General features: G+C 41.0%; 1 protein-coding gene and 1 long non-coding RNA gene across 2 annotated transcripts in view; one reads left to right on the forward strand and one right to left on the reverse strand.

Annotated features, from left to right (window-relative positions):
• LOC126524113 (uncharacterized) overlaps nucleotides 1-15,987 on the reverse strand; it is a 177,095-nt gene that overhangs the window by 34,707 nt on the left and 126,401 nt on the right. The gene's annotated exons all lie outside the window — the stretch shown is intronic.
• Nucleotides 1-15,987, forward strand: part of LOC129382724 (uncharacterized) — a 108,262-nt gene that overhangs the window by 16,273 nt on the left and 76,002 nt on the right. The window contains exon 3 of the mRNA XM_072285827.1: nucleotides 14,505-14,573. Coding sequence (XP_072141928.1) covers nucleotides 14,505-14,573 — 69 coding nt within the window. The remainder of the gene's footprint in view (nucleotides 1-14,504; nucleotides 14,574-15,987) is intronic.

Genomic DNA, 15,987 nt, shown 5'->3' on the forward strand with positions numbered 1-15,987 from the left:
AGCAGAAATTGTAGAACAGAGACACAGAAACGAACGAACAAACGTCGACATAGCTTCACTGTCAAGTGATTTCTTTATTGAAATACCCGCGCTTTTTATTTCGCCGCGAGATCTTGTCCCTTTAACCACAAGCAGATAAAAGGGGCCAGATTTTGCGACTAAATAAAAAACACGGGAATTTCAATCAAGAAATCAGTTGACAGTGCGGCTACTTTCACGTCTGTTCTTTCGTTTCTTTGTCTGCGTACTACAATTTCTGCTGCTACAATCCTTGAAGAACGTAACTACTGCTAAGGCGTGCAAAAATTTTACACACTTTGAACTGTTAGCCATAGCCTACATCTGATTTTAAATATATATAAACAATGTGCCTTACGTATTTCATCGATGTAGTTCACCCCTTGTTTAAGTGTGGGGACAACAATAGCTTCTTTTCAAGCAGATGGAATGTTTCGGGCTCCCAACATTGCATTAAAAAATATAGAAGCGTTCTTAAAATTTCTGAATGTATGTGTTTGGTCACTTCATAAATGATGCGATCACTACCTGGCGCCGAGTCTTTGCAACAATTTAGAGATGTCTGAAGCTAAGCTAAGCTGAACGGCGATTGTAAACTTCATTGCTTCCACATCTGCATTCAAGGGGCTGTCACTCAGAGTGCTCACTTATAAAATCTGCCTCGTTTTACAGGCATTCGGTTTTTATTTTCTACAACCCCTTCAGCTCCTCTTCAAAGGTGGAAAGAAGGTAATGATAGAAGTAAAGTTACTTTGAGTAGTAAGTACTAGATAGCACTTGAGGCATAAGACGTATTCCTAGTATGTTTGTGCTACCACTTGCGAAAAAAACATGAAAAAATATTGGAATATCTTGTCAAGAGCGGCGATCCTAAAGTCTGAGGGTTTTATTTAATGTTTGGAAGGTTCAAACTGTCTAGCAAATAAAGCAGTGATGATGGAAAATGTAATGACACGTATTGATCGCATTGTGCTCTTCACTAATCAAGCTGGATGTGGGAGAAGTAGGGCATAAAGAGCACTTATAATAACTTTCTGGTAATTTATCGTCAATGAAGCCCCGATGATTTTGAGATCAGTAGTAACAGAAATTATAGACAAACTCTAGAGACTCTATAGGCTTTAGGCTCACACCTTTGAACTGCACTTCACGTGGACTACTATTTTCATGTATTCTTTTTTCTCAGGCTATCAACGGATGGAAAAATTACGAACTGAAGCCTTTTTGGAAATGAATAACCCTGAATTTGAAAATTATGTATCTTCTTTCTTTATGACCACAGGATTCAAATTACGATGGCTGTCAAATGAATGTCTGTGACTAGTGCTTTGCTGTGTTGCATGCGTTTTATTACCCTTATATAGTTATTACAGTGCGTCTACTACTGAGCCATGTTGTCACTACTTCTGTTTTTGTGTATTGTCGGAATTTATTTGTCAGTTTTCATTGTATTATGCCACCCCTGGTTGACGGACTGCAGTATGTCCTAAACAGAAAAAAATTTTAGAAAGTCTATGAAGACGGATTGTCCGTATAAATGTCGAAAACGCTGCCTCCACGACGGACAGCCCAGTCCTGCCGATCAATTTCAAAGCGATAGGCATCTTCAAAGATTTGGGAAGCCTTAGGATTAGTTGAAAGTCATGCTTTCGTCAAGGTGACAATGTGTGGAAAGCAAGGGCCAATCGTTGTGAAGACAAGGAAGAATTATTCAGCACTCCTCTAATGATAGTAAACAGGATATATAGATGACGTGGCAAAGACTGTCCACTTCGCCTCTCGCTTTGCCAAGCCGAATTACCTGCAAGTACTTCGATAAGGGAAATTTAGCAGAACTTCTTGCACGTTGTCCTTGATGTTTTTTTTTCGCACACTAGATTTAGTACCAAGAACATAGCACTCATAGTTCAGAAGCAGTTTGTCGTATCTACGTTTAATTGCAGGATATCCAAGCTGGCTTTTTCCAGCGAGTGATACGCGTTGTGAAAGAATATTCGCCATGAGTAATATTGCATGACTTGAGCTGAGTGCTAAGTGAAATAAGTTGTATTTCACTTTAAAGTTTGAAAACTTCACACTTATGTATTAGAATATTGCTGATGAAAAAAAGGTAAAAGCAGGAAGTACGTTTAATCGATTCAGCTGAAAAATATGGAACTGTGGTATTCAGGGCAGGCATAAGCTTGATCTCAATTTGCTCCTGTGCTTATTTAGCATCCGAAATGTTGCGAATGAATAGGTTGTTACGTCAACATCTGCTCTTCGCGTTCGCTGACGCAAGACAGGAAAAAAAAAAGTGCTTTTGCCCATTATTGCCAGGATAGTGCTATACAGGGCGTTTCAGCAAACACTTTTAAATTATTTTATAGGGTGCCTGTGGCAGATAACACAGTTATATTTCATGAGCTGGTCTCCTCGAAGAGGCAGACTTGCACAAAAGGTTGAAATGCATAAGGAATAATTACCAGAAATTATCTCATTAAGTTTTTGACTAATTACCTAATTGTCCATATTGCAGTTTACAAATTCTAGCTGTTTAGTTCGCAGGACAGATCCATTCGGAACGAATTCTCAGTATGACACCAATTTCGAGATATTAATCCCCAAACTTTGCGAAGAAATGCATTGGCGTACCAGCTACTTTTGTGCTTCAATGCATAAAATGACGCTTTCTTAAAACGGTAACTGGAACATCAATGCATTTTTGCGATAAGTTCGGGAATTAATATCTTGAAACGGGTGTCCTCTTGAGTGATTCTCTCCAAGTGGATTCGTCTTGCGAGCAGCCAGAATATGTAAATTGACATATGGGTAATTCATTAAAACTTAAGAAGGTAATTTCTGTTAATTAGTCGATTGCACGTTTCATTTTTTTGCAAGTAATGTCCACCTCTTCAAGTTGACCAGGTTATGAACTAGAATTGTGTTATCTGTCACAGATCCCCTGTAAAAATTTCTGAAAAGGCATGCTGGAACATCCAGTATTTATATTTACCAGATCTTTGCCCCTTGTTTCACAAGGTTTGCGCCCGAAAAATAAGGCTAGTGAAGAAGTTAATTATTCATACTAGTCAAATATTCTTGCAAAAGACCTGCAGGCGTGGGAACCGAAATAGCAACTGATCATCACTGTTTTCTAGCGAGGAACGAAATTTTAGTACACACCTGCATGGCACAGATGGCAGTAGAGTGGGCCACGTCAATTCTATTGGAGACTTTAATTTTCCTAATATAAATTGGTCAAGCCGGCTTGCAGCAACGGCTACATCAAAGGAATGCAACAACTTCCTTGAGGTCTGCCTCAACATTAATTTATCTCAAGTGCTCACAGAACCAACCCGTGTCACCGATAACTGCCAAAATATTCTAGACCTTCTTTTAACAAGTAATCCCGAGGGCGTGCGATCCATTGCGTATCTTCCTGAAATCAGCGACCATAAAGTCATTCATGTCGACTTAGTAATTAAACCCGTTTTGACCCCGACTGTTAAATAGAATATTCGTTTGTATGAAAACGGCAATTATGAAGCAAATAATTATGAACTAACGCAATTTTACCCTAGTCTTGCAAGTTCTTTTACTTGTCATACCATGGGTGAAAGTTGGCTCATTTTCAAAGAGAAACTAAACAATCTAGTTTGCAAATACATTCCCCAAATTAACATTTATTCCAATTCAGCACAGCCCTGGTTCACTAAAGCATTGAAGCGATTAGCAAACAAGAAAGAACTTCTCTTCCGCGCAGCTAAGTCCCATAACACCCTTGACGCATGGAATAAATACAAAGACGCTGAAACTGCCTATCTGGAAGCCATACATCATGCCAAACGCTCATTATTTTATTTTGATGTGCCGAACATGCTTAGGAACCACCCAAAAAACTTTGGCAAGTCTTAAGCCCACAGGACACGCAAACTATTACCCTATCAAATGAATCAGGTAATGCCCTAACCGACGCTTAATGTGCTCACTTCTTCAACACAGCCCTTGCAACAGTTTTTACTCAAGAAACTGAACTGTCATTTTATATTCCCCATGCGAACTTTCAACGTACCATGCCACCAATTACATTTTTTCCATCCGGCATTTCATCCCTCATAGACAATATCGAACTTTCATCGGCAGCTGTTGTGGAGGACATTAGGTCTAAACTTATTAAAAACGCTAAACATATTTGTACAGTATATTTCTGTCTTCTATTTTCACTGTCAGTTTTAACGGGCGTGCTGCCTCCAGATTGGAAACACGGAAAGGTCGTTCCAGTTCATAAATGGTGCAACAAACAAAATTAAATTATCGCCCCATCCCACTGACCAGTGTACCCTGTAAAATCCTTGAACATATCATCTACAGACATATCATGGACTTTCTTGATACCAACCATATTTTTTCATCCTGCGCAGCATGGCTTCAGTAAAGGTTTTTCCTGCGAAACGCAGCTAGCTATGTTCGTTCACGACCTGCATGTAAACCTTGACTCTAACTTCCAGACTGACGCCATCTTCCTAGATTTCGCCAAAGCTTTTGACGAAGTTGCTTATGAGCGTCTACTACTAAAACTTGCCGCATTATATCTTAATACCGATATCTTATCATGGATTAAAGAATTCTTAAGTAACCGTTCACAATCAGTCTTTGTCAACAATCAAGCATCTAACTTTCCCCCTGTAACCTGAGGCGTACCCCAAGGGTCCGTCCTTGGTCCACTACTATTTCTAATTTACATTAATGACCTACCAATGCATGTATCTTCTAACATCCGCATGTTTGCAGACGATTGTGTAATTTATCGTAAAATTAACAGTGTTTCAGATAACACGTCTGTTCAAAACGACCTACGAAGTGTAAGGAACGGTGGAACTTTTGGCTAATGGAACTAAACCCTAACAAATGTAAGACTGTCTCCTTCCACCGCCACAGAAATCCATTTGTTTCCTCGTACCAAATTGCTGACGTCTACCTTGAGTTAGTTCCTACAAATATCTCGAAATAACCATTTTTAGCGAATTAACCTTTATGAACATCATCATCCTTTATGAATTATGAAGATCATTTCATCCGCTAACAAAACACTCGGGTTTTTAGAACGCGATTTGCGCCACGCCTAAAGAAATGTAACATTACTAGCGTATCAGTCTGTCGTTAGGGCGAAATTAGAATATGCATCCCCCATTTCGAACCCTCATCAAGTATATCAGATCAATCAACTGTAATCGCTTCAAAATCGAGCTGCAAGATTTATTCATTCTAAGTACTCCTACGACATCAGTATATCAGCCTTAAAAACAGAATCCGGCTTATCACTGCTTACATCTAGCCGCCACATTGCTTGTCTTTGTCTTTTTCACAAGTTCCTTTACAGCTCACTTGGCAAGACAACATACATTCTCCCCCTGGCACGCATATCCAGCCGCACCGGTCACCCGCAACAAGTCGCGCGTCCGCGTACACGCACTGTCACTTTTTCGTCTTCATTCTTTTTTCGTGCAGCAACAGACTGGAACAGCCTTGCAAATGAAATCACAGTCATAATCTGTCCTAGCACAGTTGGAAACACCGTAACAAATTACCTCACCCTGTAATAGAAATATGTCCTTCAATTTTTCATGTATGTATATACCCACGCCTTGTTTAATGCCCCTTCAATGGGGCCTTTAAGGAAATAAAATGAAATGAAGTGCATGCTTCGAACCTTGCTGTCGTTATTTATTAACCGTTAAGGTGTTAAATAGAGGGGACAGCTAATCATGCTAATAAATTCGAAAAATCGACAGCTGCTGAAGTATGTGGTCTCAGTCCGAGTCACACATACTTCCTTTTTGGAAGGAAAATCTTGATGTTTCACTGGAACCCACGGCTATCGAAAGAGCGCACAGGCTTGCCCGCTTCTACAGCGGTAAAAATCGTCTTATAATTGTTAAGCTTGCAAGTTTTGAAAATAAATTGGAAAAAGTATTGTTGCAGGATCGAAACTTCAGGGTTTCTCCTTTTAAATACGGGAAGACTACTCCGGTCATGTGCGGCAGGCAAGAAGCAAACTTGTATGCTCAACAGAAAAAGGTTCCCTTCAAAATCCGTTTTGATAGGCTCCTCCTCGATAACGAGCAGTTTAACTAGAATTCCAACACTGACTTAGTCACTGAATTGAAGGCGTAGCTATTACGACGTGTTCTTGCACCAGCACGCTCTCTGCCTTCCTTGTCAATGCCCATCCAGGTCATTTCACTGCGTTATCACGGCATGTCTTGCATGCTAACAAATACCCAGAGCTATCTGCCAAAAAAAGACATTGTTGAAGGCTTCCTCAATGACAGAAGCACTGACATAGCCGTGATAACTGAATCACGGCTTACTCTGCAAATAGCTGACGAAATTCTGCATGTTAAATCTCTTTTTACACCCTACAAACTTTACAGGAGGGGGCACAGAGGTATTGGTGTGTTGCTATTCATAAAATCTAACTTGCCTTCTTATATACTCACGTTTAATTGTAATAACGAAATTATTTGCGCTTAACTGTCCATTGCCTCTAGCAGACATATAAAATCTAACTTGCCTTCTTATATATTATATAGGGAAGATAAGAAACATGATGCGAGAAACTCGTTTGTGCCTTTGCACCACGTCGAATGTGCACAATGCCCTCTGGAGCTCCCTGCATGTCGCTGTATGAGCCTCTTGACAGCTGTAATTATCCCTGATCGCCCACAAAAGCATTGTAGAAATTGCAGCGCTTACTTTTCTGTTACCGTGCACGTGCAGAGCGAAGCTAGATAGAAAGGTAGAGAGAATGGCTATAACCGAAGTTGCGAAGAAAATTAACAACAGCCTTGCCAATTTTCGCTCGCAGTTGCCGCACTATAAACACAAATTAGCCCATATAGGCGTTTTAACACCTGACATGCCATCCTCCCCCCAGCTTAACATGAGTACTCCCACGAGAAGAAGTAAAATAAGTTAGAACCATTATTTTACCCCGACCTCATTTTAAGGTGCATTACGGTTGTAAAATGGGGGTGCTAAAAAAAAAGAAAAAAAAAAACGGTGGCGTACGGTAAATTGGGAGTGTTGAAATATGCTCATACCTGACACGAGTCAAATAGAGAAAGGAATAACTCAGCCGTGACCAACAAGGCTGTCAGCCCCATCGACAACTTCAGAAGAATTATTGCTGCAGTCAGATTCGAAATATCGCGTGCAATGCATTTCCGCGCTGTTTTTCTGTTTGGAGTAGCCGCGCCTTGGCGCTGCAGAGGACGCCGTAAGTCGAAAGTGCGCGCGGAGGAGCACAGGTCTTCGGAGCGCGCACGCGCGCGTGATAAGTGACGAAGGAGCAGCCACTACTAGCGACGGTGCATTCTTCTACTGTTGTTGATGTCTCACAGTTTTGAAACCTCAAGACTCCACGGTAAGCGACTTTGAGCGCCCATTGCCCGTTCTATGAGAGTGTATGTGTTCTAAGTGAGGATACGCGCTCATATTCCTTATTGGAGGCCTCAATGCAACATGGCGCAACAGTTGGCCGTCCAGAACCATTTTGCACGAACACTGTGTTTGGTCGAGCTCTTTCGTATTCGAGGCGACTTGAGTGCTTAGAGTGAAGCGAGAGCACTTATTCATGATATTAGATGATGAGGGACATTGCCGCATCTTGGATGGCTGCGAGCGTTCGACATATGTTCCCCGAAGCGAAAGATACCACCAGAATAGTTACGTGCAGTGTGAAGTGAGCTAATTGTTTCGCCGCCTAAGCGCGGCCTGAAAATGAGTCGACTCGTTAAGGTTTACTGTGGTGCGCATATGTGCGTGTTTGTACAGCGATCACTTGAGCGAGAACCGGCGGAGCTTCTTTGTGTGCGGTATCTACTAGCTGCCGCGTACGTGGCGCTAATCCCCTGGCTCGTGCGATTGTGTGCAGTAGGTCGCTAATTACTAAGCGCGCACTCTGCAGATTTGCCGGTATGCTCCGTGCTATCGTCTGTCTCTCTTTGCGCCCACGCTGCTGATTGTGCAGGCAGTGCGCGATTGCCGCGCATAGCTTGGAGAGTCTGCGCCCATCGACTTTAGTCTGCGGGCGAGAAATGTCGGCGGCGCGTTTGTGTTATTAAAAGCATGTGGTGAGCTTCCAACGGCACTACGGGTCAACGCCGCAAGAGCTGCCGATCAGAGTAATTGAGATGGTGGTGTTACGGCTTGAAGAAACTCTTTATAGTTAGCGTATTGCTTGGCGGCAACAGGTCTTCTGCTTGAGTTCAGATTACTGGATACGCCGTCCCTTGATTATCGGCGGCCTGAGCAAGCGAGTGCCAGTGATGCCTCGACTTGTTTATTGCTTACTACTTGGCTGATATGCCATTGAGTACAAATATTCAGTTTTGATTTCTAGATGCCATATTCCCATTAAAAAGGTGCACTGTTCAGAAAAATTCAAGATCATATCACACTTCACAGCTTTATCTCTCTATGTCACACTCACACACGCACACACGCACGCACACACACACACACACATTGCACGAGTATTAATAACAAAATTTCTGCTGCTGGTCACAAAAAAAAGAAAAGGAAAAGGCTGCCCGATCAACCCATATCTGCAAAAAAAAGTAGTGCTTTCGGTCCTGCATTGTCTGTTGTAAACAGAGATGTACTACCTTGGTATTAAATGTCAGTAACACTCATTAATTCTGCATTCTTTTGTCTCCAGTAATTTGTCTTAGATGATGATGATGATGTGTGGTGTTTTGTGACGCAAGGGCCAGGTTTGGCCAAGAGCGCCATGACATGTGGTAATGTTAATGATGAATTATGGAAGATGTGACTTGGCTGTAAAGTGGCCTAAAAATATTCGCTGTAAATGGCGTAAAATCTACGTGCTATAAAATTATGGCGATGACTAATGACGAATACTATGAACATTAAAATCCATCGTAGAAGGATGATGCAAGATATAAAATATATAAGATGGTAAAATTACTTGGAGCACTGCTGCCTCGCCAGAGCCCTTGAAACACAAGGGCCTAGAGGCATGTGCTATACCAAAGAGCTATCACAGCGGCATCCTCTGAAGAGAGGACCCGCTATGAACATGTGGGGCTAACAACATGCATAATTTGTCTTAGAAGCCATTCATTGTAGGGGATCAGTAAACATTTCATAGCTTAAGTGCACGAGTTGGGCAAAGGTTTTAGTTTGTAAAAAAGCAATGCCATTAAGATATAAAATTTTCGCAAGCTTAGTTTAAGAATAATCGAAGCTCAACAACATACAAAACTCAATGTAGCAGCAGAAGTAATGAAAGATAAACTTGCGACCACCTTTTGCGTGTTCTGTGTAATCATTGTAATGTCTAATTTTCCCCCTTTCTTTCAGGACTGCGGCCTTTTCATTGCCGGCTGTGAGGAAGAAGCGGCTTCACAGCCGGACATCAGGCACATTACAGCAGTTTCCCTTCTCAGCAACAGAGGCCTTGGCATGCTCTTACCTAGTGTTAACTTTTTTCCCTGCATGTTTTACGTGCTATGGCTAGTTCGGTGGCTTATCACTTAAAGTGATTGATGTTACACCTGTTCCATGGGACAACGTATACAGGTTGTCCCACGCAACGTTAGCAAACCTTAAAAATATGCAAATGCCACCTAGCTGCACAGAACCTAGGTAATGTTGTTTGGTGTCGATTGGAGAAACTTGGATTTTTTTGCATTTTGTGTAATTACACAATTAGGCTTACAGTAGTTCATCAACTTCTTTAATATTGTAATTAGATGAAAACTGTCAATTAGAAAATTGTAGGGCAACATGAAAAATTCCCGGTACAGCTTTCTGTGGCTCAATATGTGCTACATAATGTGTTTTTTCGAGCATGAAAAAAGCCCAAGAACACCCACGAAGTGGCTCGAGCGGCCGGTCTCGCGACAATTTTCCGTGTATTTGAGGGCTTTCCTTGTATACACATGCCCTGTATAGGCATGTGTGTACCAGTAAGAAAATAAAAATACTGAAGGAGCCCAACATGATGTATTTCAGAACTAGTGTATCATGTAAATTACTATGTGGTAAAAGAATAAAAAATCCGAAACAACAAGACTGTGCACAGTAGAGGTATGCAGGTGTGTGCATAAGCATAATGACGAAAACCTCGTGCAAGTTCATAAAAATATCCATTAGGTCGGTTTCTGTAACATTATTGTCATCGTTCTTCATCGCTATATTGTTGCAAAAATGTCATCTCTAGTACTGCACGATTAAAAACACAGTTCAAATACAGCATTTGCTTGCACCTTCCCATGCAGAGGAACAGAGAGGAATGTTAATTTTTTTTTTGCTTCTCCGAGCTTCACTTTATGTCCTTCTCACGTTTGCTGAGCTGTTTAAAAAGATATCATAGACACCTTCTAGGGTGTACAGGCAGCTTGAGTACATCGTGCCAGATTGTGGAGGAGCTGACGAGGTCGTAGTGTCTATAGTGGTGTCCGGTAAATGCAAGTTTATTGCATGATGCATTATGCTTAGTACCAGTTAGATTAAGTTATGATTTAAGCAAAATCATTGTTTTCCAGATATATGTCATTCAATGTGTGTTCAAAGGACTGCACGTTTTCAAAGAGTTGCTCATTCTCTAAGTCCACTGTTCGGTGCTGTGAAATGCATGTACGTTGGACAGCATAGTGTTTGGCCTATGCTGTGTTTGGCTGAAGGAAGTATTGGCCCATTTACATGCACATAAAGTAGCATTAAGACAAATGGGAAAAGACAAGGGAAATGCGATACAGCCATGTAGTGAAATTTACACATAAGCAAATTGTTTGATGCCATCTCTAAGCAAGTAAGCAAAAATACAAGAATGTGGCATTGGCAATGTGGCAATACAGGGGCAGTGGTCATTCATCACTATCTGATGTTAAGATTCTGCATACTAACATCAGAAGTATCTTGAATAAGAAAACTTCTCTTTCTCATTCATCGGCAATCGACACCTGTTCTGTGCATATCATCGCACTTACTGAAACTTGGCTATCATCTCAAATTCACGGTAACGAACTCTTTCACAACAGACACCGCTTCGCAGTATATCGCAATGACCGAACTAATCAACGGGGAGGCGGCGTGCTCCTTGCTATTTCGAAAGACATACCGTCATCATGCATCTACACTAATAGCGTCTTGGAAACTGTCTGGGCATCAGTTACTCTTGACCATCAGAAAATAATATTCGGCGTATGCTATAGTCCTTCTTCTCTACGCTCGTTTATTAACGACCTTCATGACGAACTTAACATAATACACACCAGATTTCCATCGGCTTCTTTGTTTTTACTAGGAGATTTTAACTTTCCGAATATTTCTTGGGTTACCCAGCCTTCCACCCTATCTCCATTTTCATCCGATGCCAGCGATTTTCTTGATTTATGCTCTGTTTTTTCACTTACCCAATTAGTCATTAACGCTACCAGAATCTCTGTCGACGCAGCCAACACATTAGATTTGATCCTAACCAATCGAGCCGACTTTGCTTCAGCCATCACCTATTTACCTAACATAAGTGATCACTCTTTGCTCATTTTCAACATTAACACTGCCTGTCCTAAACCTGCAAGGAAGAAAAAGACCATACTAGATTATATTAGAGCAGACTTCGATGGCATTAACAATGAATTATCAGTTTTTACTCAAAACTTCTTCAGAAACTTTAACGAACGCTCTGTGTAAACTAACTGGGATATGTTCACGGCGAAAGTTCACAAACTAACTCAAAAATATGTTCCAAGACGCACCATCACTTCTAATCCTCAAGCCCCATGGTATACCGCCCATATAAGACGCCTATCTAACAGAAAAAAGCGCCGATATCGTACAGCCAGGCTATTACAATGTAATGCACACTGAGATGCATACAAGACTGCCGCTGATGCGTATATAACTGCGCTTAAGCAAGCAAAAGATAACTTCCTCTCTAACACTTTACCATCGATGCTATCTACCAACATTAAAAAATTTTGGCGTGTCATCAACCCGCATACCGAAGAATCTATTAACTTAACTGACGCGTCAGGTGACCCTATTCCGGCTCATTTATGCGCATCAGAACTTAATGAAACCTTTGTTCTAAACTTCTCGCGCACATCAAACACCAAACATCCCGTTCCACTCCGGTATAATTTCACAACTATGCCTCAAATTTTCATCGATTCATCTGGTGTTGCTAAACTTATTGATGCCCTAAAATTTCATTCATCGCCCAGTTTTGACTGCATTCATGCTAAAATTAAAAAAAAAATACAATTGTCCACAGTTTCTTAATACTAACAAAGTTATTTCAGCAGACTCTTGATAGTTCCACTCTGCCAACACAATGGAAAGTCGGGAAGGTGGTTCCATTATTCAAGTCAGGAAATAGAACATCCCCTATAAATTATCACCCCATCTCGCTCACTAGTACTTGTTGCAAACTATTAGAACATGTAGTCTTCACTAACCTTGTGAACTTTCTCGAGTCTAATTCATTTTTTACACCTGCACAGCATGGCTTTCGTAAGTCATTTTCTTGCGAAGCACAACTTGCCAGTTTCACTATCAAACTTCACCATATTTTAGATAGCGCATCAGAAGCTGACTGCATTTTCCTAGATTACTCGAAAGCATTCGACAAGGTATGTCACCGCTTATTATTTTTAAAGCTAACCCAACTGAATATCGACTACAATGTTCTGAAATGGATTGAATACTTTCTTCTTAACCGATTGCAGTTCGTTTACGCTAATAATTTTAACTTGCCTTTCAGCGAAGTTTACTCGGGCGTGCCACAAGGGTCAGTGCTTGGACCCCTTTTATTCCGTATTTACATCAATAATCTTCCTTCCATTGTATCATCTAACATTCTTTTGTTTGCTGATGACTGTGTTGTTTTCCGCGAAATAAAATCCCCCGACGATGCTAACAGTCTTCAGCGTGACCTCTCTAACGTTTCTCTTTGGAGTAATGAATGGCTTATGGAACTTAATACTAATAAGTGCAAAATTATGCGAATACCAAGAAGTGCCAACTCTCCGCCTGTATACTACCTAAATAATGTTGCGTTAGAAGCGGTTACTTCATATAAATACCTGGGTGTTCACATTTCCACTGACCTTAACTGGACGCGCTATATTGAATACATTACTAACAAAGCTAACCGCATGTTGGGCTACGTGCGCCGTAACTTTCCCAAAACTCCATCTTCTTTGAAATTACTGCTTTATAAAACACTAATACATTCTAATTTGGAATATGCCGCCGTGATATGGGATCCGCATCATGAAAAACTGATAACTTTACTTGAGCTGGTTCAAAATAACGCTGCTCGTTTTATCCTGTCCAACTTTAACCGTGCCACAAGTGTAACAAGCATGAAAGCTAATCTTTCTTTACCTCTTCTAGCTTGCTTAGGTGATAAACAGTACCTATGTTTCAGGCATATGGCCTTTTACCGCCATTTACCTTAACAGTTCATTAAACTATTTGCCTTATTTATGTCCAACTGCTCTGAATTCGAAAATTATCATTGATTGGAATATGAAGGTTATGGCAGTGTCTTGAGTCACTGCCAGATTTAAATTTATAGTTGTAGCCATCGTATGTGCGATGACAAAGCATTTTGGAACCAGGTGACTGTTAAGCAGTATGCTAAGTGTGCATATTAGAACAGTCACTTATATTTTTATTGTAAACGTGCATAGTGTGTGTGCACATGTCGAAGCCATAGACTGTGCAGTCTTAATCATAGGTATAATTTTCTGGATAAGGGTTTTTCTGTAAGCATTGTCTAGAATTAGCAGTACGTTAAGGTGTAGTGAAGCCGAGAGAAAATATTGTTAAAACGAAATGCTTAAAGTACATCCTGGAGAGTCCTAAGCACATTTGGATGACTTTAATGCATGTAGTAAAACAAGAATGGGAACTGAGGTGGTTGATTTTTGTTCGTTATTACCAGATGGCACCAACAAACAATGAAGAGAAAAGAAAAGAGGAAGGGAAGTGAACTGGACGAAAGGGCAACTCGATGATGCTTATGGGAGCTGCATTCACATCGGCATGATGCATGCAATCTTCAAGCTATAGGAGCAGCTCTCCTCCTGTTCACTTTGTTGCACATTTGTATTGTGTGTGTACTAAGTCTGGCCCTGGAAGTATTAGGCAGTGCCACTTGTGGCCTTGGTGCTGGATGCAACACATCCTTCTAACCACAGGTGTCATGTATTATGTGAGCCTCAGTTCTTTTGAATTCATGTAACCAACAAAAGTTCCACTTGAAAGGATGTGCCATATTCGCCGCCATTGCCATGTGTAGCACTGGCTGACAGTTACAGGGCGAGACATTGATTAACCTTGCTCAGCTATTATGCAAAACTATTTTACATACAAATGTGGTAATTAGTATTCATGCTAAAAGCCTCACAGAATAAAATTTTTGATCTGCATATAACAATGATTGTTGCTTTGGTTTAACTCAGGGTGCCTTTCTACCTGTTCTGCATTCTGTGGCTGACCACTCCAGCGATCCCAGCAGAATTGTTACACAGGTGTGTTCTTTTGTGATTCTGAGTACTGATATTTTTGTAGCTTATGTTTGATGTAAGTGCACAAATCCAATGAAAAACAGGTTAAAAGATGAGCTGACAGGCATTGTCTCCAAACATTTGTAAGGAAAGAAAACCTTTGTTACAAGTTGTCATTATAGCAACAGAAGAGAGTGTGCGGTACAGCATTGTACCGTAGAAGAATCCGACACATCATACGAAAACCTGTACTAAACTAGGGACTGTACTGAAATGTTATGAGAGAGACCATTTTTTAAGAGTGACAATTTGTCTTTTGGAGGATAAAACTATTCCTTGGGTTACTCAGCCCCATTGCTTGAACTCAACTGATGTGTCCTGCGAAACAGTTTGCATTCATATTTGATACAATCTGCAGCAAAATGTGAAGAAACGGCTGCAAATCTCTAAGGGCCTACTATTTAAGTAGCAACCAGTCTGCCCAGTGTATTGCAGCCTTAGGAAAATGAAATGTGGTATACTGCACCACATGCACACAACTAACTTTTAATTCGTGGGCATTTGTACGCAGTGCTTGAGCAGGACTGGGCAACTGGCTGTTTTGTTCGTGACTGAAACAACTACGTACATCAAGATTGTATTGGGAAGCCACTATGTTTTTCAGTCAGTGTAATAGTCCACAAATGTAGGGGATTTCCATGAACAATGTTTTCTCTGCCACACTTTCGTTTTTCGTTTTTTGCACTCCTGCCTTGCTGGCTGCGAGACGCTTCAGGCTGGCTGAAGAGACAGTGGTAGCCTAGCAGCTGGCCTTGCAAAGCTATTTTGATTTTTTATTATTATTATGGTCCCTGCTGAACGGACACATCAAAAGGCACGGCATATTTGACAAAGTTAGAATGACTTCGAAAGAAGTTTATGAGGGTTCTTTTTAACTTGCCTCTGTCTCCTAAGACCAAATCATGTCAACTTTTAATGAAGCAATGCTCAGGTCGGAAAACTGCAAGGCTGTGTGGGTACTCAAACACCATCATTGCTTTAGCTAGCTGAAGTGCCACCATGACATCAGAGCACAAGCGAAAGACATGGCAAAGGAAAGGTTGGTGGACAAACAGCTCTTTGTGGTAACGATGTAGGTTCAAGGGCTATCATACTGAGTAAGAAAATGTGTTCCTGATACAATGTGAACATAGCGTTAATGCTGAAGAACAAACTGGCCCCATATGCCTAGTCCTACACAAGCACTCGCACAGAAAATGGATGCCTGTTGGCCTTAAGGGCCACCACTGTCGAGATTGACTGCTATCGCTATGACATAGAATGTGTCATCACATGAAACCTTTGCTGCAGTTCGCTGGCTGGGAAATTGAAATCCTGAATGTAAGGTTGTAAATAATGTTTCAATCACAACACAAGACAGCAATTCCTGATACAATGT

The sequence above is a fragment of the Dermacentor andersoni genome, unplaced genomic scaffold (genome assembly GCF_023375885.2).
Source record: "Dermacentor andersoni unplaced genomic scaffold, qqDerAnde1_hic_scaffold ctg00000067.1, whole genome shotgun sequence".
Lineage (NCBI taxonomy): Eukaryota > Metazoa > Arthropoda > Arachnida > Ixodida > Ixodidae > Dermacentor > Dermacentor andersoni.